General features: G+C 42.0%; 1 protein-coding gene and 1 long non-coding RNA gene across 3 annotated transcripts in view; one reads left to right on the forward strand and one right to left on the reverse strand.

Annotated features, from left to right (window-relative positions):
- The window catches only part of GART (phosphoribosylglycinamide formyltransferase, phosphoribosylglycinamide synthetase, phosphoribosylaminoimidazole synthetase), a 32,937-nt gene extending 23,988 nt beyond the window's left edge, over positions 1-8,949 (forward strand). For both annotated transcript variants that reach the window (XM_025985164.2, XM_025985163.2), the window contains exons 17-22: positions 1,517-1,723; positions 2,780-2,917; positions 5,481-5,611; positions 6,198-6,339; positions 7,521-7,636; positions 7,726-8,949. In XM_025985164.2, the coding sequence (XP_025840949.2) occupies positions 1,517-1,723; positions 2,780-2,917; positions 5,481-5,611; positions 6,198-6,339; positions 7,521-7,636; positions 7,726-7,917 (926 nt within the window). In that variant the 3' untranslated portion in view covers positions 7,918-8,949. The remainder of the gene's footprint in view (positions 1-1,516; positions 1,724-2,779; positions 2,918-5,480; positions 5,612-6,197; positions 6,340-7,520; positions 7,637-7,725) is intronic.
- Positions 1,867-25,227, reverse strand: LOC140595791 (uncharacterized). Its single transcript, XR_011997669.1, has 2 exons — positions 25,138-25,227; positions 1,867-3,090 (listed from the first exon to the last, which is right to left on the reverse strand). It is a non-coding gene; the product is annotated as an uncharacterized lncRNA (long non-coding RNA).
- Positions 25,228-25,256: the final 29 nt, after the last annotated feature.

Genomic DNA, 25,256 nt, shown 5'->3' on the forward strand with positions numbered 1-25,256 from the left:
AGGGCCTGCCTTCGGCCTGGGGCCTGATCCTAGAGTCCCAGGATCGAGTCCCACATCAGGCTCTTGCATGGAGCCTGCTTCTCACTCTGCCTGTGTCTCTGCCTCTCTCTCTCTCTCTCTCATGAATAAATAAATAAAATATTAAAAAAAAAAAAAGGAAAGAAACAACTATCCAGCAAATAGACCAAGTTAATAAGGGGAACTGATCATTAACCCTATTATTTAATAAAAATCTAGGCTCAGGGACGCCTCGGTGGCTCAGAGGCGAGTTCCTGCCTTTGGCTCAGGGCATGATCCTGGATTCCCAGGTTCAAGTTCCCCATCAGGTTCCCTGCATGGAGCCTACTTCTCCCTCTGCCTGTGTCTCTGCCTCTGTGTATGTGTGTCTCATGAATAAATAAATCTTTAAAAAAAATAATAATTTCTTTAAAAAATCTAGGTTCACAGTGGCTTCCCTATTTTATGAGCATAGAAAATATTTAATTATTTTCCAATTCAGATCCCATAACTTATAGATTCCAAAGAACTATCCAAGTATAAATGTGTGTTGTGTTTATGCCTTTACCTTTAAAATTTTTATTAAAGTTTTTTGTTGTATTATAACAGACCTAAATCTAAATTTTAAAGTAAATACATTAAGGGGTTGTGGCTCAGTTAAAAAGTCTGACTCTTGATTTTGGCTTAGGTTGTGATCTCAGGGCCTAGGATTAAGCCCTGTTTTGGGCTCTGTGCTCAATGGGGAGTCTGCTTGTCTCTGTGTGGTCCCCCCACCCACCCACCACAACTACCACCACCATCATGTACTTTCTCTTTCTCAAATAAATAAAACCTTTTAAAAAAATAAAGTAAATATGGTTGGGCATATTTTGATTTTAACCTTTTATAAATTGTATGACTTTTTTAAAATAGTGGATACGGGGATCCCTGGGTGGCGCAGCGGTTTGGCGCCTGCCTTTGGCCCAGGGCGCGATCCTGGAGACCCGGGATCGAATCCCACGTCGGGCTCCCGGTGCATGGAGCCTGCTTCTCCCTCTGCCTGTGTCTCTGCCTCTCTCTCTCTCTCTCACTGTGTGCCTATCATAAAATAAATAAAAAAAATAAATAAATAAATAAAAAATAAAATAGTGGATACGTTTCCTCTAAGTCTGTGACATAAGCCACCTAGTTTTGCATCACACCTAGAGTGCATTTTGTTATTGCTAAGACCCAGCTTAACATTCTCAAACCTTTACTGGAATTCAGCTGGTAACAATTCCCCATTAGGGAATTCCTAAGAATCTAGTTACTTGATGCAGTACAAGACCTCACTTAATAGTGAATACTGGCCAAGTGTGTCGGCAAAAATGTTCTTGATATCTGCAGTACAAGTGAATCCCCCCCTCCAAAATTATGAAAGGCCAACATATAGTTTTACCTTATATAAAGTAGCAGTACTGCTTGTAATCTCCACAGCTTTATATATGTGCATACATTACAGAAACAATAGGTTAATCAGACAGTGCTTGCCTGTTTTCAGATGCCCAAAGCTGGAGGGTCCCCAGGATCTTTTCATGGCTACAGCAGGAAGGACACCTCTCTGAAGAAGAGATGGCGAGAACATTTAACTGTGGAGTTGGGGCTGCCCTCGTGGTATCAAAGGATCTGACGGAGCAGATTCTGAAGGATATTAAGCAGCACAAGGAAGAAGCCTGGGTGATTGGCAAAGTGGTGGCATGTCCTGAAGGTAATTGCTCCTTGTGTAGTTGCTCTTAGGTATATAACCTCAACTATAACTCTGCCCTGCCTCTGCAGCGGTACCCACCTTTTATTCTAGCTATGGCTATATCAGCTGCCTTTACACAGCTAGAATATGACAACAACCCCAGCTCGTAACACCACATTTCTCTTTATTTCTGCCTTAGGGCTCTGACACCTCCGTGTAGTCGTCACGTATGCACAACTACACCCCACAGGACAAGCCTTAACCAATAGAGTGAATAAATATGCACTTTAGAGACAGAAGGGAACAGTTCTGAGACAGGGTCTTCATGGGTTTTTTGAAAGTCCCAGTGGAATCAAGCCCCAGTTGCACACTGGGGTGACCAGTTTAATAACACACTCTTATATTTGGCTCTCCATATTACTCTTCCCAGATCCTCACTCTGGTTTCCTGGGATCACTTCCTAGAGTCATCTTCCCACGAGCAGGACCTGGTCTCAGGCTCTACTTTGTAATTCAGCTCAATTCAGGGAGTAGTGAAGGGAGCACCCTGACAAGTGCTGTGTATACTTAGGACTCTGTTAGAAGTACTAGAAGTTAGCAGCGTGGCTAACTCAAATTAGTGAACAGAGATGCTGGCTTGCCGATTATGTCTGTGTCTGCCTTTCATTCCTTTATTGTATAGGTTTCATTTTCAGGCCAGTTCTCCAAATGCCAGGATGTCTTGAGTCCACATCCTTGAGCTCATGTTGCAATAGGAAAGAGAGGCCCTCTCGTCCTCCACATCCTCTCGTATCAAATCCTTGAATGGCCCCGCTTGGGTCACATGCCTTTCCTGAGGCCAGGAGATAGTGCCGTCCTGTGGCTTTTAGTGGAAGTAGGTAATTATACATGTTCTCTATCAGGAAGTTTTTATGAGTGAGTAAAATTAAGTGGTAAAGCCTGTTCTTCATTTTAGTCCTTGTATATCTTATTTTCAGAATAAAGTGTTCTCAAGTTCTCATAAAATACTTTGCTTTCCATTATTACTGTTAATTCACCGTTGTTCCATTCTTATTTGTTGGGTGTGTTTGAAATGCAGGTTCTCCTCGTGTGAAAGTCAGGCATCTGATAGAAACTATGCAAATAAATGGGTCAGTATTAGAGAATGGCACCCTGAAAAATCATTTCTCTGTTCAACCAAAAAAGGCAAGAGTGGCTGTCTTAATATCTGGAACAGGTGAGATGTGCCTTCTTCTTTACTATGAGGCTGTAGAAATGCCCTTTCCTTCTCCCTTCTCCCCAGCCTCCTTCAGATTGTGAGGACACCGTCAGGAGAGCAGAGCAGGGGGTCAGTAAGAAGTGTTATTCTGTGTCCTCAGTCTGTCCACTTTTGGAGGGCTTCTGAGACACCTAAAGAAGAGAAGAGGGTATCAGGAAGACACTTGAAGAAACAGAAACCAGAAAAGACAAAATCCAATTTTCGTATCCTAGCTTTCTAGTTGAAAAGTCTTAAAAAACAGCTGAGGGTTTTTTTAAGAATAATATGAAATTTAGGGTTGCCTTGTGGATGGGGGGGGGTAAAATAAGAGCATCATATTCTCTTAAGAGATGGAGATAGCGGGGATCCCTGGGTGGTGCAGCGGTTTAGCGCCTGCCTTTGGCCCAGGGCGCGATCCTGGAGACCCGGGATCGAATCCCACGTCGGGCTCCCGGTGCATGGAGCCTGCTTCTCCCTCTGCCTGTGTCTCTGCCTGTCTCTCTCTCTCTCTCTCTGTGTGACTATCATAAATAAAAAATTAGAAAAATAAAAATAAAAAAAAAGAGATGGAGATAGCATGTTTATTTTTCTCACTGTTGTAAGTAACATTGTTGTGAACATTTTTGTAAAATATGCAGTACATTTCTAGGTATATATCTGATTATTCCTTTAGGATACATTCCTGAAAGTGTAATTGCTTTCCAAGTCTATGTTAAAGTTTCAATATACTTTGGGCCCAAGTTGATGGTAAAGCAAAGAAGCTATTATAAGGGTCATAGTGCTTTCTTCTTAAGAGGGTTGATTTTTCAGGGTAACTGGCTGACTCAGTAAAGCATGTGGCTTTTGATCTCAGGGTTGGAAGTTCAAGCCCCACCTTGGGTATAGAGATTGCTTTAAAAACTAAAATCTTAGAAAAGAGAATGGGGGTGGGGGTAAGATAACTAAGTGATGGGCATTAAGGAGGGCATGTGATGTAAGGAGCATTGGGTGTTATGTAAGACCAATGAATCACTGACCTCTACCTCTGAAACTTCTAATATACTATATGTTAAATAATTGAATTTAAATTTTAAAAATGGGGCAACCCAGGTGGCTCAGCGATTTAATGCCACCTTTGGCCCGGCACATAATCCTGGGGACCCGGGATCGGGATCAAGTCCCACGTCAGGTTCCCTGCATGGAGCCTGCTTCTCCCTCTGCCTGTGTCTCTGCCTCTCTCTCTCTCTCTCTCTCTCTCTCTCGCGCGCGCGCGCGCGCGCGCGCGCTGCGCGCGCTGCGCGCATTCTCTCTGTGTCTCTCATGAATAAATAAATAAAATATTTAAAAATTTTTTAAATAAAATAAATTTTTAAAATGAAAAACAACAAAAATGAAGACTAACAAATAAAAATTTTGAGAGAAAAGCAAAAAATTAAAAAAATAAGAGTTGATTTTTGTTGTTAATTAAGCTGCCTCTTCCTCTCTAGTCAGGTTTTTTTGGTTTTTTTGTTTTGTTTTGTTTTGTTTTTAATTTTTTATTTATTTATGATAGTCAGAGAGAGAGAGAGAGAGAGAGAGAGAGAGAGAGGCAGAGACACAGGCAGAGGGAGAAGCAGGCTCCATGCACTGGGAGCCTGATGTGGGATTCGATCCCGGGTCTCCAGGATCGCGCCCTGGGCCAAAGGCAGGCGCCAAACCGCTGCGCCACCCAGGGATCCCGGTTTTTTTGTTTTAAGATACTATTTATTTCTTTGAGAAAGCATGAGAGGGCAGGGGCAGAGGGAGAAGCAGACTCCCTGCTGAGCAGGGAGCCTGACTCGGTTGTGACTTGAGCCAAAGGCATACTGTGCCTCCAATCAGTTTTTGTTTTTTTTTAAGGTTTTATTTATTTATTTATGAGAGACAAACACACACAGAGAGGCATAGAGACACAGGCAGAGGGAGAAGCAGGCTTCCATGCAGGGAACCTGACGTGGGACTCAATCCCGGGTTTCCGGGATCACACCCTAGGCTGAAGGAGGTGGTAAATCCCTGTGCCATCCAGGCTGCCCTCCAGTCAGTTTTTTTTTTCTTTTTCCTTTTTTTTTTTTAAAGATTTATTTTTATTTATTTATGATAGACATAGAGAGAAAGAGAGAGAGAGAGGCAGAGACACAGGCAGAGGGAGAAGCAGGCTCCATGCCGGGAACCCGACACAGGACTTGATCCCGGGACTCCAGGATCCACCCTGGGCCAAAGGCAGGCGCGAAACCGCTGAGCCACCCAGGGATCCCCCCAATCCAGTCAGTTTTTAAATCATGTTATATACTATTACTCTTCTTGGTCATGAGATATGATTTTGCAGGAGCCAATTACATACCCTCAAACCAGGAGTGCCTCCATTTTAATAAGCTATTAATCCATTATCCCGAGAGAAAGGAAATTTAAAAGCTTCACATGTTTTGCCAGTCTTTTCTAAGACATTTATTCAGAAATCTTGACCATTCACTATGCAAAATAGAACTTTTTTTTTTTTTTTTTTTTTTAAGAAGCATGAACTTACGAATATGTTTCTCTCTTTCAGGATCAAACCTGCAAGCTCTTATAGACAGTACTAGGGAGCCCAGTAGCTGTGCACACATTGTTGTTGTTATCTCCAACAAAGCTGCAGTGGCTGGTTTAGATAAAGCGGAAAGAGCTGGAATTCCCACCAGAGTGAGTTATTTTGAAAAGTGTCTTTCCTGCAGACTGTATGTGTGTATGTATGTGTATATGTATGTATTTATTTATTAATTTTTTTTTTAAGATTTTATTTTAGTTATTCATGAGAGACGCAGAGACACAGGCAGAGGGAGAAACAGGCTCCATGAAGGAAGCCCCACATGGTACTCAATCCTGGGTCTCTAGGATCATGCCCTGGGCTCAAGGAGGCACTAAACCACTGAGCCACCGGGGCTACCCTGCAGATTGTATTTAAACTCAAACCTCCAAAAAATAAAAAAATAAAAATAAAATAAATAAATAAATAAATAAATAAATAAATAAATAAATAAATAAATAAACTCAAACCTCCCACCCTCCCTCCAACAAGACCTCCATCTGTAGGACAACTTATTTTTTGGATTTCTGGATTGGGATATATGCTAGGCTTGCCTTTCTACTTCATCCTTCCCATGTTTAATTCCTTTTATCAGGTGTGTCTTCATGAGAAAGAAGGAAGGTACAGTCAATGTACAGATTGAGTTTTAAATCATTTTTGGTAATTCACTGAAAAGATTGTGCTTATCTTTTTCTATTACAGGTAATCAACCATAAATTATATAAAAGTCGTGTAGAATTTGACACTGCCATTGACCAAGTCCTTGAAGAGTATTCCACAGACATAGTCTGTCTTGCAGGATTCATGAGAATTTTATCTGGCCCCTTTGTCAGAAAATGGGATGGTAAGCAAAAATTATGTGACACCACATTGAGAAATCAACTGAATGCAGGCTACAGGGTCGTTAGCTTTCCAAACAATCCCAATTAAATATTTATTGGGCCATTTTAACACAGGTCATAATTTAATTTCCTTTCCTCAGCTCAGAGGATGACCCAATGATCATTAATTATCCTGCTCTTTTTATCAGTTTTCTTGGGCCTACTGTAATTAATCGTCTTCTCTAATACAGCTTAGGTTACTCACATTACTAATATTTCATATTCAGAAGATACATTTTTACTTGTTTAGAAGCAAAAGAAAGTGATTCCTTGAATCCCAAAATAAAGAGTCCATCTTTTCCTTAGGAAGTGTAGACCATAGCACCTTTTAAGATTTTATTTAGTCAGAGGGGAGAGAGGGGCACAGACACAGGCAGAGGGAGAAGCAGGCTCCATGCAGGGAGCCTGACGTGGGACTCGATCCTGGGTCTCCAGGATCACTCCCTGGGCTGAAGGTGGCGCTAAACTGCTGAGCCACCTGGGCTGCCCATGTTCCTGCCCTTTCCACTAAAATTTTGACTACATCCTATTGTCCCTTTTTGTGCACATGTTTCGGTGATAAATGATTCTCTTTCCAAAGAGTTTATGTTTTTTTCTTAAGTGAACATGGTTAGATAAAATACTTATGGATAATATAAAACTGGCAATGCACATGGAACTAACTAGTATCTTGCCAGTGGACATGCCACTTCATAGTTCGAAGTCAAGCACATAGATACCGTGCGAGAATCTCCTGTCACTCCCTAATAGGATGTACTAGTGACAAGCCAAATTTTCTTTGAGAGCTCTGTGATCCACAGTTGATCCCCCTCTCATCCAACTTTCAGTCACTGCAAGCACCTATTTCACATGGGTCCCTTTGCTGTAAAAACAACTGATTCGTTTGTTCAGGAGAGTTCACTCGACATTTAGTACCTAGAGTCGTTGCATGGGTCTTCAGTTGTGAAAGGCAGGAACTTGCTGCTCCGGGCCTCTTGGATGAAAACCTATATTCCCTTTACTTCATTTCTGTCTTTTACAAAGAAACACCCATCCCAGAGAAATCCTGCTCCTCCTGACTCCTGATTCTAGACGGAAAAACATTCCTTGGGTAGAGTACACAGGATTTTAAAATTCTGACCACTGTGTTTTTATTAATTTCCAGGGAAGATGCTCAACATCCACCCCTCCTTGCTCCCTTCTTTTAAGGGTTCAAATGCCCATGAGCAAGCCCTGGAAGCTGGGGTCACAGTCACTGGGTGTACTGTGCACTTTGTAGCTGTGAGTATGTCTCTTTCTAACAAAATATTATTAGTATCTATATGTACTAGGTAGAAAGTAATGTTCAAAATTTCTGCTTCCCTCTCCAGGAAGATGTAGATGCTGGACAAATTATTTTACAAGAATCTGTTCCAGTGAAGAGAGGTGACACTGTTGCAACTCTGTCGGAAAGAGTGAAATTAGCAGAGCATAAAATATTTCCCGCAGCCCTCCAGCTGGTAGCCAGTGGAGCTATAAGGCTTGGAGAAAATGGCAAGATCCGTTGGGTCACAGAGGATTGAAACCTTCCAATTCGGGAATAGGGCCAATTCTGAACAAAGTCTGAACAAAAGCTATTTGTATGGTGAGTTTTATCATGGACTCAGCTGAGAAGAACAGCTGCTAAAAAAGAGGCCCTCACCTTCACCTCTGGCCATTTTTTTTTTTTTTTTTTTAAATGAACAGAGATTTGTTAAAAACAAGACTGGTGCAGCCTATCTAATACCTGTGTGTGTCCCTTCCAGTGGTCTTTCAGGGTTTACCTGTTCCAGACCTTCTTGTTCAAAATCAAGTTGGTCATTCAGAATTCCTTTCACTTTCAGCCAGATAAGATACCAAAGCTCTTTGTCCTTCTTAATGTTAACCACCTCCATTTTTTGTAGTTATATGTTCTCTAGTATTTGAAGAGTTAACCAACAAGACTACTAAGTTAATATCTTTGCCCTGTATTATGTATCTGTACTGGTTTGAATTGAGACTTCTCTATGCTAATTATCCTAAGCATAATTTAGTGTCATAAAATTTGTGTGTCGCTCTCAGCTCTGAGGGATAGTGTACTTTCTGCTTTGAAATATTATTAAACATCCCTCTGATTATTGACAGTTTCTTTACTACCCAGATTTTAGCTTCACAGTGATTCTACAGATTGTCAACATTCATACTCTGGTAACTACTAGGTTAAAGAGAGTTTTGGAGGCATCTAGATTCAAACATAGGACTAGGGCATGTTACTCATTCTCTCTGTCTCTGTCTCCCCATCTACTAAGGTAGGCAAATACCTGTTACAGCTGTCTTGATAATTATGTTAATGTGTGTGAAATGCCAAAAACCATGCTTAGCATAGAGTAGGCACTCAGACGTCAGCATTTATTTCATAGTTCTTCCCAGTTACAAAAGCTATGGTAATTTAGTATGATTTCAACAAATATATCTTGAACATAAAATTGAGAATGGTGATAAATAGAATATTGGAAGTATGGTAAGTATGTTTGGGAGGAGTGAGAGCAAGTGGAGAGCAATCTACCCAGACTAATAAAGAGTATAATGGCACTGTGTGTGTTTTCCACTCTGGCCATTCATTTCCAATCTGGATATGCAATCCTGGACCTGGGAGATCTGGGTTGACATAGTAGGCACATGTACATGACCCCAAGCTTGGTACCACATTTCTCTTCTCCTGTAGCAGAGTGAACAAGGACTGGCCCAGCAGCCCTAAGGCAGCCAGCTATCCTTAGACTCCTGGGCAGCCTCCAAGCTGATGTGACCTAAGCATTGCCTGCCCAACAGGAGTGTACCTTACTGAAAGGATATCCAGAGACCCTGTTCAAATCTCCTGTGGAGTTCAAACTCAAGACCTAACAGCAGAGCAGTCATTTTATACAGAAGATGTAAATTGTAGCCTTACAAAAGGAAAGAGTAGGGAGTTAAGGGGAGAGCCACCTTCACTAACCTCCTAATCACTGCCTCTGATGCAAGTAGGTTTGCCCAGGCCTAGCCCAGGTGGCTGGCCAGTGATGTCCCCTTTACTCACACTGAATAGTCCGCCACAGTCATCACATTGGAGGTTCAGGTGGCATCATTTCACATGGGTCCCTTTGCTATAAAAACTGATTCGTTTGTTCAGGAGAGTTCACTCGACATTTGGTACCTATTACTTACATGCCAAACATTGTCCTATGACATTTACAGAAAGTTAAAAGATCTAACGAAAAATGTGTAATATAAGTAGAGGCTAAAAGGGACACCTGGCTGGCTCAGTCAGTGGAGTATACAACTCTTAATCTCAGGGTTGTGATTTTGAGCCCCACATTGGGTGTAAAGATTAAAAATAAAATCTTGGGGAAAAAAAAGTAGAGGCTAATAGCACCTGCATGCAAATTAGAAAAATCAGAAAATATATATCTGGTTGCCAGAAACCAAAAAACATTTGAAAATAGGGATGATAATTGAAAGAACAAGGGAATCTGCTTCAAGGGTGTCCTACTGTCTAGTCCCAGTAAACAATATTATTTGGACATGAGTATATGAGCAGCCATTAGTTTATAATGATAGAGAAAAGGTTATTTAAGTTATGAAAAAGTCAATGCAAAAAAGGCAGACGGGATGCCTGACTGGCTCAGTGGTTGAGCATCTGCCTTTGGCTCAGGTCGTGATCCCGGGGTCCTGGGATCAAGTCCCGCATCAGATTCCCCACAGGGAACCTGCTTTTCCCTCTGCCCATGTGTCTGCCTCTTTCTGTGTCTCTCATGAATAAATAAATAAAAATCTTTGGGCAGCCCGGGTGGCTCAGCGGTTTAGCGCCGCCTTTACCCCAGGGCATGATCCTGGAGACCCAGGATCAGGTCCCACATCAGGCTCCCAGCATGGAACCTGCTTCTCCCTCTGCCTGTCTCTCTCTCTCTCGTGGTAAATAAATAAAATCTTTTAAAATTAAAAAGGCAAAGATGAGGTTAATGTATTGTAATAAATATGGACATGTATCTTTTATTATAGATGTTTCTGTATGTAGACAGGAATAAAACATCAGTCCTTGGTCACACCCTGTTGTCAGGGAGAAAGATTGGGCAGAGGCAGGTGGAGGTCCAAATGTTAATCCGTGCTGTTGGTCATAACAAATCAAAAAATTCAGCTGTGAGTCCCAAAACAAGCCAAGTGTTCTGAAGAAGAGTGTTACAGTTTCTAAGAGAAACTTCATGACCTCTAAATGTTCCTCCTCGAATTTTTTACTCTTTTTAACTATAGATTTCTTAAATAACTCAAGTACAACATCGTATTTAATCATAATAAAGTTTAATAATGATACAGCTGCTAGAGCCTCATTATTTTTTTCACCACAGTTCCCTTGGCTATTCTTTCTCATGCTAAGGGAACAGAACCATAGCCAAAATCTTGCCCCAGGAGGAGAATGTCAAGGACACTGCTGCCATGGCCACATCCGCCTCCATGGGCCCGGCCCCACTGCCAGTGGGCATTCCATCTGTTGTGTCCCCACCAAAACTCTGACCACCTGTGTCTCTGGGTCACTGATCCAGGCTTAAAGCCCCAGGCAGGATGATCCAGTTGGCTAAGTTTAGGTACCCGCCCCCCACCCCCAGCTCTCACCCCGGGTTCATGGGAGAACAGGAATATGGCTTCATACTGCTGGAGAGTGAAACTGCCTCTCCTACAGTAGTAGATGCCCCGCACACACTGAGGGGACGCCCATGCACAGCAGCCCCCAGGTGTCAAAGGCCTGACCCCATAGTTCAAGTGACCAGTGCAGCTGCAAGTAGTTCAGGAAGACTCCTAAAATCCCAGTCGTTCTGGTTTTGAGTTCATGTTCCTGTTAATTCCGACGGCACCTCTTGGCCTCTCTCCCTGAGCTGTTTTTTTTTTTTTTTTTAGGATTTTATTTATTTCTTCATGAGAGACCCACAAAGGCGGAGACACAGGCAGAGGGAGAAGCAGGCTCCCCGCAGGGAGCCTGATGCAGGACTCAATCCCAGGACCCCAGGATCACGACCTGAACCAAAGGCAGACACTCAACCACTGAGCCACCCAGGCGTCCTAAGCTGCTGCTTTTTTACCAGTTACCTGTGTAATACATAAATTTTTGCCTCCTCCACTACTATTTAGGGGAGAGTCTGATAGCCATTCTTTCTCAGCCTTTTATTTACCACAACATATGGCTATTTTTCTTTATCTGGAGCCAATTGGTTTTCTTAATTTTTAAAAATATTTGTCTAAGTAATCTCTGCATCCATTGTGGGGCTCAAACTCCCTACCCTGAGATCAAGAGTCACACGCTCTTCCAACCAAACCAGCCAGGCACCCCTGGAGCCAATTACTAATTAACATTTTTAAATTAACTCATAAGAAAGAACAATCCAAATGTCCATCTGCTAATGAATCAATAAAGAAAATGTGGTCAATCCATACAGTGGAGTATTACCATTAAAGGAAATGAAGCACTGATACATTCTATAACATGGATAAACCTTGAAACATGCTGAATGAAAGAATCCAGTCACATATGACCACATTTATAGTTCACGGATATGGAATGTCCAGAACAGGCAAATCTATATGGACACAGGGCTGTGCCCTGTTGCCCAGGGCTGTGGGGATAGATAATATTTTGAGGATGATGCCTAAGGGGTGCAGGGTTTATGTTAGGTAATGAGAATGTTCTAGAATTGATTGTGGAGATGGTTGCATGACCCCATGGACGTATCTAAACCTACTGAACTGTACATTTTTTTAAAAGATTTTATTTATTCATGAGAGACAGAGAGGCAGAGACACAGGCAGAGGGAGAAGCAGGCTCCATGCAGGGAGCCCGTCGTGGGACTTGACCCTGGGTCCCTAGGATCACACCCTGGGCTGAAGGCGGCGCTAAACCACTGAGCCACCGGGGCTGCCCTCAACTGTACATTTTAAGTGGGTGAACTGTGTGACATATGAATTATAGTCATACAACTATGTCCCAAAACAAAGCTACAGCTCTGTCACTGTAAAAACATTAATTCACAGTTTTTTAAGTACATTAAGGTTACATTTAATCTGATGTTATAGAATACATTTAAAATACTTCACATTCAGGGGGTGCCCAGCTGGCTCAGTTAATGGAGCATGTGACTTGACCTCAGGGTCCCAGGTTCAAGTCCCACATTGAGCACAGAGCTTACTTTAAAAAATAAAATTTAAAAAAATAATAAATCAATAAAATTTAAAAGTAATAATAAAATACCTCATTCAGATTATGAAGTCACTTAAATGAATATAGACAGAACGTCCATGCTTTAAAGTCTGTCTATCGGGGGCAGCCCAGGTGGCTCAGTGGTTTCGCGCTGCCTTCGGCCCAGGGCATGATCCTGGAGACCCCGGATCAAGTCCCAAGTTGGGCTCCCTGCATGGAGCCTGCTTCTCCCTCTGCCTGTGTGTCTCTGCCACTCTGTCTCTCATGAATAAATAAAATCTTTTTAAAAATAAATAAACCATTAAAATAAATGAGTTTTAAAAAAAAGTCTGTCTATCTGGGGCACCTGGGTGGTTCAGTGAGTTAAGCATCAGCCTTCAACTCAGGTGATCTCAAGGTCCTGGGATTGGCCCCAAATCAAGTCACATGGGGCTCCCTGCTCAGCGGGGAGTCTGCTTCTCCCTCTGCCTCTGCCTCTCTCCTCTGCTTGTGCTCTTTCTCTCTCTAATAAACAAGTAATAATCTTAAAAAAAAAAAAAAAAAAAAAGGACTGTCCCTCTGAACTGCAATCCTAATCCTCAATCCTCCATCTGTTAACCTGGCAATTCTCATGGGTCAACTTAGTGCAAATGCTAACTCCTGAGCCCTGCCTGTATCCTGAGCATTGCAATAAAAGAATGAAGATCTCAATATTCCCAATCGATTTTTTTTTAAGGTTCATGAATTGAAGTATTTGTGCACACTCAGAGTCAAACCGCACTTTAAATTTTTATGTGCCACTACAAACTTTTACAGGAAAAAACATAGTTTTGTTATAGTATCCTTCAGTCCCCTGACTGCTTCAGTTATGTGCAAAAACAAAACAAGATCACAAAAAATCATTTTTTTTTAAGATTTTATTTATTTATTCATGAGAGACACAGAGAGAGAGGCAGAGACATAGAGAGAGAAGCAGGATCCATGCAGGGACCACAAATGCTCATGGGACTCATCCGGGAACTCCAGGATCATGCCCTGGGCCAAAGGCAGGCGCTCAACCACTGAGCCACCCAGGCATACCAACGAAAAATCATTTTAAATTAAATATTCAGCTGAGAAATCTATTAGGTTATGCTTCACTTTTTGTTGAAAGCCAAGTATTGAAAACTCCCTCAGCTTTATAAAAGATTTATCTTGCTTTCTCAGCATCCACAGCAAATCAGCCTTTTTCTTTTTTCACATCAGCCTTTTCAACTGTGCCTTTGTTTGGGGCCCTGAGGGTGTTTGCAGCACCCTAAGATTCGGGATGTGTGTGCAAGGTGTGACCTCGTTTTGCAAAATGAGTCAATATTGTTCAGAGGGAGGTGGGACTGTTTTGAACCTTTAGGGATTCGTGACCTGCCTACCCTAATACCACTCCTAGGTTAGTCATTAGCTTAGAGACGGAGCTTTGGCGCTGGAACTGAGTGGGTAGGAGAGTGTAGATGATTTAGGTAATCAGAGTGCACACTTAACAATCAAGTGAAAGGACCAAAAAGGAGCCTGAAAATGGACAGACGGTGCAGCTGGGGGCCCAGAAGAGAGGGATGCCACCGGGGATCCCTGGGTGGCGCAGCGGTTTGGCGCCTGCCTTTGGCCCAGGGCGCGATCCTGGAGACCCGGGATCGAATCCCACGTTGGGCTCCCGGTGCATGGAGCCTGCTTCTCCCTCTGCCTGTGTCTCTGCCTCTCTCTCTATCTCTCTGTGACTATCATAAATAAAAAATAAATAAATAAATAAATAAAAACTGCCTAACTTTATTTAAAAAAAAAAAAAAAAAAAAGAGAGGGATGCCACCGAGACTAGGAGAAGGGTATCCAAAGGAACAGGGAATGAGCTCTGGTTCCTTCTTCCTAGAGGCCAAGTTAGAGAGAAATAGGTACCACCACCCCATCCCACACCTTTCGGCAAGCCAGAAAGCCCAAGATCTTATTTTTTTTTTTAATTTTTATTTATTTATGATAGTCACACACACAGAGAAAGAGGCAGAGACACAGGCAGAGGGAGAAACAGGCTCCATGCACCGGGAGCCCGACGTGGGACTCGATCCCGGGTCTCCAGGATCGCGCCCTGGGCCAAAGGCAGGCGCTAAACCGCTGCGCCACCCAGGGATCCCAAGCCCAAGATCTTAAATCCATTCCCTCTGGGGCCCTAAGTGTGCCTCCCACCCCCCCAATGCAGACATTCCAGGTGGTATGAGAGTCCTGGTGGAGAGGAGGCAGCGGCAGCTAGAAGCGAGATCTGTAGGACAGGTCCAGCAAGAGGAGACTGAGGACGCAAAAGCCTGCACTTGCCTTTAGAGTTTTCCACCTGGGGGGCAACGATGTGGCTAACACAAATTCCTGGAGTCCACCGAGGATCACACAACCCGTATTTGTCTGCTCAGGCTGCTGTAACAAAATACCACAGGCTGGGGTTTACCCAGGAATTACTCTCAGGGTTCTGAAGGCTGGAAGTTGAAGATGAAGGCTTCTGAGCCCGCCTTCTCACCGTGTGCTCACATAACCTTTCCTTTGTGCACGTGCATTGCTGGTGTCCCCTCGTGGGTCCAGATTTCCTCCTCTCTTAAGGACAGACTGGATTGGGGGCACCCCAATGGCCTTATTTTAACTTAATTGCTCCTTTAAAGGCCCAATTTCCTATTTCCTAACATTCTGAAGTACTGGGAGGTTAGGAGTTCAGCAACAAATTTGGGGAGGGGGGGAAAAGCAATTCGGCCCTTAACATCTATTATCTCCTCCCAAAATTTGTGCCAGTTTTCAAGTGGCCCCCCTGGGACACTGAGAGCCATGACCACAGTGGCATCTTCTGGCCACTGGAAGAGCCAGCCAGACCACCATCCAGGGTTGGCTGTTGGTAGAGATCATTTTGAAGAAGTGAGAGTAAACCCTGGGAATCCTTTGTAATTATTATTTTCTTCAAAAGAATGGTGGGATTTGGGATGCCTGGGTGGCTCAGTGGTTGAGCGTCTGCCTTTGGCTCAGGGTGTGATCCCGTGGTTCCAGGATCGAGTCCCGCATCAGGTTCTCCACAGGGAGCCTGCTTCTCCCTCTGCCTGTGTCTCTGCCTGTCTCTCGTGACTAAATAAATAAAATCTAAAAAAAAAAAAAAAAAAGGTATTTATCTAGATTTTGTCAAGTGAAACACATAAAGGAAGATATGTATGTATACTATGCTTCCATTTATATATCAAAGAAGTGTGAGTAAAAGGGCATTTTTTTTTTTTTTTTTTTGGAAAGGTAGAGAAGGGAGGGAAGGGTGGAGAGAGAAAGAGAAGGTAGGGCTGGGGAGGGGCAGAGAGAGAATCTCAAGCTGACTCCCTGCTGAGCAGAGTCCCATTTGAGGCTCCATCTCACAACCCTGAGATCATGACCTAAACTGAAATCGAGTCAGATGCTTAACCAAATGTGCCACCCAGGCGCCCCAAGGGCATTCTCATGTGTTAATTATCTCCACAAGGACACACAGCAACTGCCACCACTCCCTCAGCAAAGGAGGAGAGCAGGGATGAGCAGGGAGGTTTTTCAGGTATATTCTGCTCTTTTAAACTAATATTCAATTTATTAAAGTTACACATTCAAAACTCAGCTTATATATTTTTTTAAGTAATCTTGATGCCCAAATGGGGCTCAAACTCACAACCCCAAGATCAAGAGCTGAACGCTCCATCAACTGAACCACCCAGGCAACCCTATTTCTTAGTAAACATCAACCATTATTGTTAAGGGGACTTGGTTGATAGTTGATCCCACAGACACATGAAAACACTTGTGGCTAAATTTTGTTGTCTATGTTTATTTTCTTTCCCTAATATTTTTATTATCTAGGACTTAAAAATTCTCTGAGAATTATTTTGATACCTTCAAAACTTCTAAGTTGATGCTAAAATTCTCTTAGATAAGCTGATAATATATGTATATTTAGTAAGATTTCAATTTTCAACCAAAGTCTAAATCACTCGATCACATTTCCAATTTTAATTTATGACTGCCGTAAGATTATGTCTGAATTTCTGAGTATTAAACTATACAAAATACCAACTGTACTCCAATTTCTTTTTTCTTTAAGATTTGTTTTTTCATGAGAAACACAGAGGGAGAGGCAGAGACATAGGAAGAGGGATAGAGGCAGAGACATAGGCAGAGGGAGAAGCAGACTCCAGGCAGGGAGCCTAATGGGGGACTCGATCCCAGGATCCTGGGATCACACCCTGAGCCAAAGGCAGATGCTCAACTGCTAAGGCATCCAGGCATCCCCTAGTACTCCAGTTTCATAACATAAAAATATTAACACTTGATTTTTCATTGAGACAGAATTAGTATAAAATTCAACTTCTGAAATACAATTCCGTGATTTTTTACAATATTGACAAGCTTATACAACAATTACCGCTACCTAATTCCAGAACATTTTTATTACTCCAAAAGGAGAATTCTGTTTACTAGCAACCACTCATCTTTAGTATCTGCCTTCTTTCATTCAGCGTATTTTCAAGGTCCATCCATGTTGTGATGTGAATCAGTACTTTATACTTCTCACATAATAATATCAGGTTGTATGCTCACGGCACATTTTGTTTATCCATTCTTCAGTTGATGAGCACGTGGGTTCTTTCTACTTTTTGGCCATCATAAGCAATGCTGCTTTAGTTTTTGTTTTAAATTTATTTATTTGAGAAAAAGAAAGAGAATGAGAGCCAGCGAGCATGAGCAGGGGAGGAGAGGGAGAAGCAGATTCTCTGTTGAGCAGGGAGCCTGATGGGGGGCTCGATCCCAGGACCCTGAGATCATGACCTGAGCTGAAGGCAGACGCTTAGCGGACTGAGCCACCCAGATGCCCAATAATGCTGCTTTGAATAGTTGTGTGTATGTTTTTGTGCGGAGGTATATTGCCAGTTCCCTTCGGCATATATACCCAGGAGGGCAATTGCTGAGTCACATGACAACTCTATGTTTAACTTTTTAAAAAAATATTTATTTATTCATGAGAAACACAGAGAGAGAGGGGCAGAGACACAGGCAGAGGGAGAAGCAGGCTCCATGCAGGGAGCCCGACGTGGGACTCGATCCCAGGTCTCCAGGATCATGCCCTGGGCTGAAGGCAGGTACTAAACCGCTGAGCCACCTGGGCTGCCCTGTTTAACTTTTGAGTAATTGTGAACTGTTTTCTAAAGGTTGTCCATTTTACATTCTCATCAGCAATATGTGACCATTTTGATTTCTCCTCAACAACACTCACTATTGTCTGTCATTTCAATTACTTAGCCAATGTGTTATCAAGGATGTAGAGTAACAGGCATCCCCGGATAGGTTGGAGTGCAAACTGATTCATCCTTTATTAAATATAATTTAGCAAAATTTATTTATTCAGAAAATACACTGGCCACCTTTCTACAGCTGTGAGATCTGGCTAGAGATCTGGGTCATTCTTTTTACAGGTTGCAGAGCAAGGGATGTTTCATAATTTATGTTTCCAGTCTCCCGTAGTTATTGGATTCTCCCCGCTTTAAATTACTTTAAATTTTGTTATTATAGTGATTCAAATGAAAATCTTGGGACTCCCCCTCCTAAGACTTTCAGAGGTAATTAAGATCCTGAAGTTTGTGTGAAACATTCTTATGCTGAGCACAGCTTTTTAAATGGACAATTTATTAAGAACATTGTCATTGCGGGATACCTGGATGGCTCAGTGGTTTAGTGCCTGCCTTTGGCTGAGGGCAAGATCCTGGAGACCCAGGATGGAGTCCCATAGGGCTCCCGGCATGGAGCCTGCTTCTCCCTCTGCCTGTGTCTCTGCCTCTCTCTGTGTGTGTCTTTCATGAATGAATGAATAAATGAAATCTTTAAAAAAAAAAAAATTGTCATTGCTACTTTATGTATTTTTATTATGTTAATGGTGTGGAGAAAAAAGATCTTATTTTTCCTACTACCAGAATTTTACTCCTGTACCTAGAGAAAAGAATTGCTTTGTAATTGTAATCTACTTTATAAACCACTTGCATCGGGAATGAGACAGACACCACCATTTCCCCTCCCACATATACAAACTCTTACAAGACACCCAGTTGAAGGTAATAAGTGGTCCTTGAAAGGCTGGGTGGAGTGGCAACTTCAGTCCTGTTTCCTGCATGAAGCAGTGAAACTTAGAATACATTTTAGATAAGCCAAGGCTGGAAGAAGGAAGATAGGAGGTACAAGGCCCACCTCACAGCCTGGGAACATAAGTCTATTGGCAACATTTAGGAAATTTGCTTGGTGGCTTTGAATGGAACCCTCCCTTCTGTGCCCTCTAAAAATATATATATATATATATATGAAATGTCCATTTTTCACTAATTATTTTATAAAACGAAGAAAAGGACCCAGGCCTGCCCCAGGACTGCGAGACACAGGATCAGAAGCTCCCAAGAGTGTTGCTGGGAAGTGACTTATTGTTCTTAGTACATTTGCCAGCTGATGATTTGGACACAAATAATACATTTAAAAATCTAATAAATGACTTAATGAAGGTCTGGTACTATTAACCACATTTTGAAACAAACTCCTCCCAGAATTGAAATTATTTTAGAAAGCTATATGCCAAGACAATATGCAGATAACTCTAGCAAGGTCTTCGCTTCTGCAGCATGTAACCAGGTTTGCCGTCTGGATAAAGAGGATTATAGGAGAAATCTTGCACTAACGCTGCTGATTAAATCTGCAGACTTAGGCAGAAAAATCTGCCACAAATTGTGTAGACTTGGGCATGTCATTTTTCTTTCAGTATGCTACGACTAGATTTCCACAGTCGCACTTAATTCCAACATCCTGCTAGTCCTTGTTTGAACCATCACAGATTTAGGGAGAAGTAAGTGGAAAGGAGAAATGAGAGAAAGAATAGTCCACATAGGGCCTCCGAAACAGCATTTTCAACATTCTTGGCTAGAGAATTCTTTGCCAGATAAACTTGGCAGTGTAAGATGTCAAGCAGCATCCCTGGTCTCTACCCACTAGGTGCCAGTAACAATTCCCAATTGTGACCATCAAAAATGTTTCCACCATTTTATGTCCTCATAAGGGTTCCAGCTTCTCCACATCCTGGCCATCACTTGCTACTTTTTTCTTTTGTCTGATAGCAGAATCCTAAGGGGTGTGAGGTGCTGGCTCACTGTGGTTTTGATTTGCATTTCCCTAATGATCAGTGGTGCTGAGCTTCTCTTCATATACTTGTTGGCCATTGTGTATCTTCTTTGGAGAGATGTCTATTCAAGTCTTTTGCCTATTTTTATTATTTTTTTTTTTCAGAATTTATTTGTTCATGAGAGACACAGAGAGAGGCAGAGACACAGGCAGAGGGAGAAGCAGGATCCCTGTGAGGAGTCCCATGCAGGACTCAATCCCAGGACCCCGGGATCATGCCCTGAGCCAAAGGCAGACGCTCAACCGCTGAGCCACCCAGGCGCCCCCTTTTGCCTATTTTTAATCCATTCATTTTTCAAAACCGTTTCTATAGTTTTATGTAGTTGGAATCATATATGGAGCCTTTTCAGATTGTTTCCTTCCACTGAGCAATACACATTTAAGGTTCTTCAATGTCTTCTCGTAGCTTGATAGCTCAATTACTTTTTATCACCGAATATTTTATTGCATGAACCACAGTTTATTCACTTACTGAAGGACATCTTGGTTCCTTCCCATTTTTGGCAATTATTAATACATTATTTTTAAAAAATTAAAAATGCCTAACACAGAATAGCTGCAAGAATACAAAAACTTTCCAAATAATCTTTACCCAGATTTTCCAATTAACATTTATTTCATTCCATCTGGTTTACTGTTTGCTCTCTTTCTCCCTTGCTCTGTACATGCATTTGTTTCTCATTGGAGAGTAATTTGCAGACATCATATCCCTTTCTCCATAAATATTTCAACATGTATTTCCTAAGAACAAGGACAGAACCATTCACTCACTGTGTATATCCCCCAGAGTAGGTAATTAAACCTTGCTGTCAAGTACAGAACAGAAATTATGTGATTCTTTAATTTAATAAAAGAAATGATAATCAAGAAGGGCATCTTCAAAAGGAGTTTGGGTAACAAACTGGATTTATATGCTCATTTCCTGTACTCTTCTATTGAGAATAGCATGGACCAAATGAAGTAGTATCACCTCATCAGAGCTTGAGGCGTCTTTGGAAGACCCTAAGACGAAAGAGGCATTCAGGGGCATTCCTACAGAGTGGGTATTTTATTTTATTTTATTATTTTATTTATTTTATTTTATTTTATTTTATTTATTTTATTTATTTTATTATTTTATTTTATTTTATTTTATTTTATTTTATTTTATTTTATTTTATTTATTTTATTTTATTTTATTTTATTTTATTTTATTTTATTTTATTTTATTTTATTTTATTTTATTTTATTTTATTATTTTCAGAGTGGGCTTTTTAAACAGAAGTAGCCGTGGGGTGCCTGGGTGGCTCAATGGTTGAGCATCTGCCTTTGCCTCCAGTCGTGATCCCGGGGTCCTGGGATTGAGTCCTGCACTGGGCTCCCGGGAGGGAGCCTGCTTCTCTCTCCGTACTTCTCTGCCTCTCTTTGAGTGTCTCTCATGAATACATAAAAGTAAAATCTTGAAAAAAAAAAATTTTTTTTTTTTTTTTTTTTGAAAAAAAAAAATTTAAACAGAACTAGCCTCACATCTCATTACAAAGGTGTTTTGGAATTCGATTTGCCTTAAAACCTACTCTCTCCATAAAGCATCTTGGATGATTCTCTAGCAAAGAATGTTAGGTGACAGTTTTAATGTTTAGTTTGGTTGCTCAAATCTTTGACAACCAATAAGCAGTGAAAGGAGGCTACCCCCCCCCCCCCATATGCTGGTCTTTTTAACTTATCAAAACATCTAGACTGACTATACTTAACATAAAATCTTAAAAAAAAAAAAAAAAAGTAACCATGTGAGGTCATGGATATGTTAATCAGCTTGACTATAGTGATTATTTCACAATATATACATATGTCAAATTATCAAACGATACACCTTAAATATTACAATTTTTGTCAACTAGACCTCAATAAAGCTGGAAACAAATTCTCAAGGGTGAGAAAAGTACAGAGTAGCTGTGCTGTAAAGCAATGATTTCAATAAACATGGTCAGTAAATGTAATATGGGTTAGAAACAATTCAAATTTTGGTTCCCAGACAGCTAGTGCGCATTAGTTTCCCCCTTAGTGGCCTGCAATTAGGGGGAGGTGTATACATTACAATTTCAAGTAACAGAAAGTGCTGTGGATCAATCAGCAGCAGTCAAATACAGATAATTCAGGCTCAAGTGACAATAAATCATCACATTAATTCTAAGCCAAAAACGAAAATCAGTTGGGTGGGGGAGGGCAGTTTACCACTGGCAAAGTCCCACAGACCCATACAGGAGAGTCTGATAACTGGGTTACCTTGCTGGGAAGAGAGAACAGAAGAAAATATCCAAATGAATGTGAATCTTCTCTTTTCCACTGTACTTTCCCTAACACTCCTAGACTTTAGAGTATTGTTGTGTTACATAAATTAACCCACTGCTTTATTTTTTTTTTAATTTTTATTTATTTATTTATTTATGATAGTCACAGAGAGAGAGAGAGGCAGAGACACAGGCAGAGGGAGAAGCAGGCTCCATGCACCGGAAGCCCGACGTGGGATTCGATCCTGGATCTCCAGGATCACGCTCTGGGCCAAAGGCAGGCGCCAAACCGCTGCGCCACCCAGGGATCCCCCCACTGCTTTCTTTAAAAGCTGAACTCTCTATATCAAAGTTTTTTTTTAAAAGATTTTATTTTTAAAAAAATTATTTATTCATCCATTTATTTATTTATTTATTTATTTGAGACAGAGAGCACAAGGAGGGGGTGGGGGGCAGAGGGAGAGGGAAAAGTTGGCTTCCCCCCGAGCAGGGAGCCTGAGGTGGGGCTTGGTGCAGGAACCCAGGATCAAGACCTGAGCTGAAGGCAGACTTTTTTTTTGAAGGCAGACTCTTAACCAACTGAGCCACCCAGGCGTCCCAGCATGAGACTCTTTCTTCAGCAAATAGTTTAAAAAATGAATTAGGATGGTACCCAGAGGGGTGTCTGGCTAGCTCAGGTGGTAGAGCATGCAGCTCTTAATGTCAGGGTCGTGAATTCAAGCCCTACATTGGGCATGGAGCCTACTAAAAAAAATAAAAATGATAAGTAATAAAAAATATGGCACCCAGAAAGGAAAGCATATACATGATTGTTCTATGAACTGTAGCTTCAGAATTAACCATTTGCAAGCATCACTGGACAATATGTAGTCTTAGGATGCTGACTGCACCATTAAGTCAAGCTTCGGGGAAGTGATTTTTGGTTACTATGGTAACTTCTTAGCAATATATCAATTTCTATGCAGTTATCACAGAACCAGAAAGAGAAGAAAAGAATAACATGGATTAAAATAGAGCCCTTGGGGTGCCTGGCTGGCTCAGCTGGTGGAGCCTGGGACTCTTGATCTCAGGGTTGTGAGTTCCAGCCCCACATTAGGTGTAGGGTTTTTTTTTTTTTTAAAAGATATTTATTAACAAGAGACACACAGAGAGGGGCAGAGAAACAGGGAGAGGGAGAAGCAAGCTCCCTGTGGTGATTCCGAAATGGGACTCCATCCTAAGACCCCGGGATCGTAAAATATCATTTAAAAATAAAATCTTGGGCAGCCCAGGTGGCTCACCGGTTTAGTGCCACCTTCAGCCCAGGGCATGACCCTGGAGACCTAAGATCGAGTCCCACATGGGGCTCCCTGCATGGAGCCTGCTTCTCCCTCTGCCTGTGTCTCTGCCTCTGTGTGTGTGTGTATGTGTGCCTCTCATGAATAAATAAATAAAATCTTTTTTTTAAATAAAATCTTTAAAAAAATAAAAATAAAATCTTCCAAAAAAAAAAGTACATACAAAGAGAGAATGGTAAAGCAAATGTGGCAACTCTTCGTAGATGAACCAATACCCAGAAACTGCCTACCTCCACATTTCACATACATGAGAAGAATAATTTCCTGAGTCAGTTAGCTAGTTTGCATTTTGCAGCGGCAAGAGTTCCTGATGGATGATTCAGCCAACTCCAATTCACCTTCTACAAGTACAGAGTCACACTGTAATACTGACACTCTCTGAAAGAGAGAAATGGACTCAGGTTCCAGTAACTTACAAAAGGCACTTGACTACATGGTGCTAAAGTATAGGAGCTTCTAAAATGCAAACAAAAGGATATTTGTGGGCAGCCTCAGTGGCTTGGTGGTTTAGCGCCGCCTTGGGCCCAGGGCATGATCCTGGAGACCCAGGATCGAGTCCACATCATGGAGCCTGCTTCTCCCTCTGCCTGTGTCTCTGCCTCTCTCTGTGTGCCTCTAATAAATAAATAAAATCTCTTTTTTTTTTTAAAGGAGATTTGTGATGAGTGCTTTGTAAAATGCAAAGTGTCAGACAAATAATGAATAGTTTTTAAAGCTGTGTCCATGCTTTCCACCCCCCTTTTATGCTGTGTTTAAGACGCCAGGTAGAAACGCTAGCTTGTTCATTGTTTGCTTATTATAAGGCAATCCCTCTGCCTCAGTATTTAAATCTTTCTCTGTGCAACTACATGGGAGTCAGCAAACTGCTATACCGCCTGTAAATTCAGAAGCTCAGAAAGGCTAGTACCTATTTTGGGCTCCTTTTAGGAGACCCAGTCATAATCAAATACATTGCTTAATGCGCCAGGAACTGTGCCAGGTTGCTTACATACCTTGTGCAATTCTCACAAAAATTCACTGTGTTTAAAAAAAAAAAAAATTGAGCGTGTTTGATGCAATCATTATTTCATCACGTGTAAAATGAAAGTAACTACACTTAAAAAGAGACTAAACATAAGGCACTTCGCACAGTAAGTAAGCTGACAAAAGTGCTCATTATTTTACTGGTAAGCAGACACAGAGAAAAGCAATTTTCTGCCTTTTTCTATGTGTTTTTTTTTTTTTTTTAAGTATCTCCCAGGGCAGCCCTGATGGCGCAGCGGTTTAGCGCCGCCTGCAGCCCGGGGTGTGATCCTGGAGTCCCAGGATCGAGTCCCACGTCGGGCTCCCTGCATGGAGCCTGCTTCTCTCTCTCTCTCTCTCTCTCTCTCAATAAATAAATAAAATCTTAAAGAAAAAAAAAAAAACACCCACCTGGTCCTTTACAAAAAATAAAATAAAAAATTAGAAAGTATCTCCCCGTCCAAGAGGGGGGAACAAGAAATACCCACGGCAGTGGCTGAGCTTAAAAGCGAGGAGACCCTACCTACCAGCGCCTGGCTAAGCCAGCTGCTCAGTAAGTAGTTGCTAAATTAACGAGACCTAAGACGGTTTCCAGCCTGGGTTTGCTAGAGGCCTCTGCGCAGGTGCCCCACCTGCAGACCCGGAAAAGGCTGTCCAGGTCCTGATCGAGGAAACGACTCCGCGGTCCCTTCTCAAAAGCAAGTTACTGAGGGCCGTCGCGCCCGACCCCCTGCGACTTCAGGGGTCCCCGCCCACACTCACCACGCTCGGCAGGCGACCCTGCCCGCTCGGGTCCAGGGCACCGCCGCGCATCCGTCGCCCCGCCTCCCTCCAGGAAGGCGCAGGCGCACTACGAAGGCCGCAGCCCACCGCGCGGGCCC

Source organism: Vulpes vulpes, chromosome 15 (assembly GCF_048418805.1).
Source record: "Vulpes vulpes isolate BD-2025 chromosome 15, VulVul3, whole genome shotgun sequence".
NCBI lineage: Eukaryota > Metazoa > Chordata > Mammalia > Carnivora > Canidae > Vulpes > Vulpes vulpes.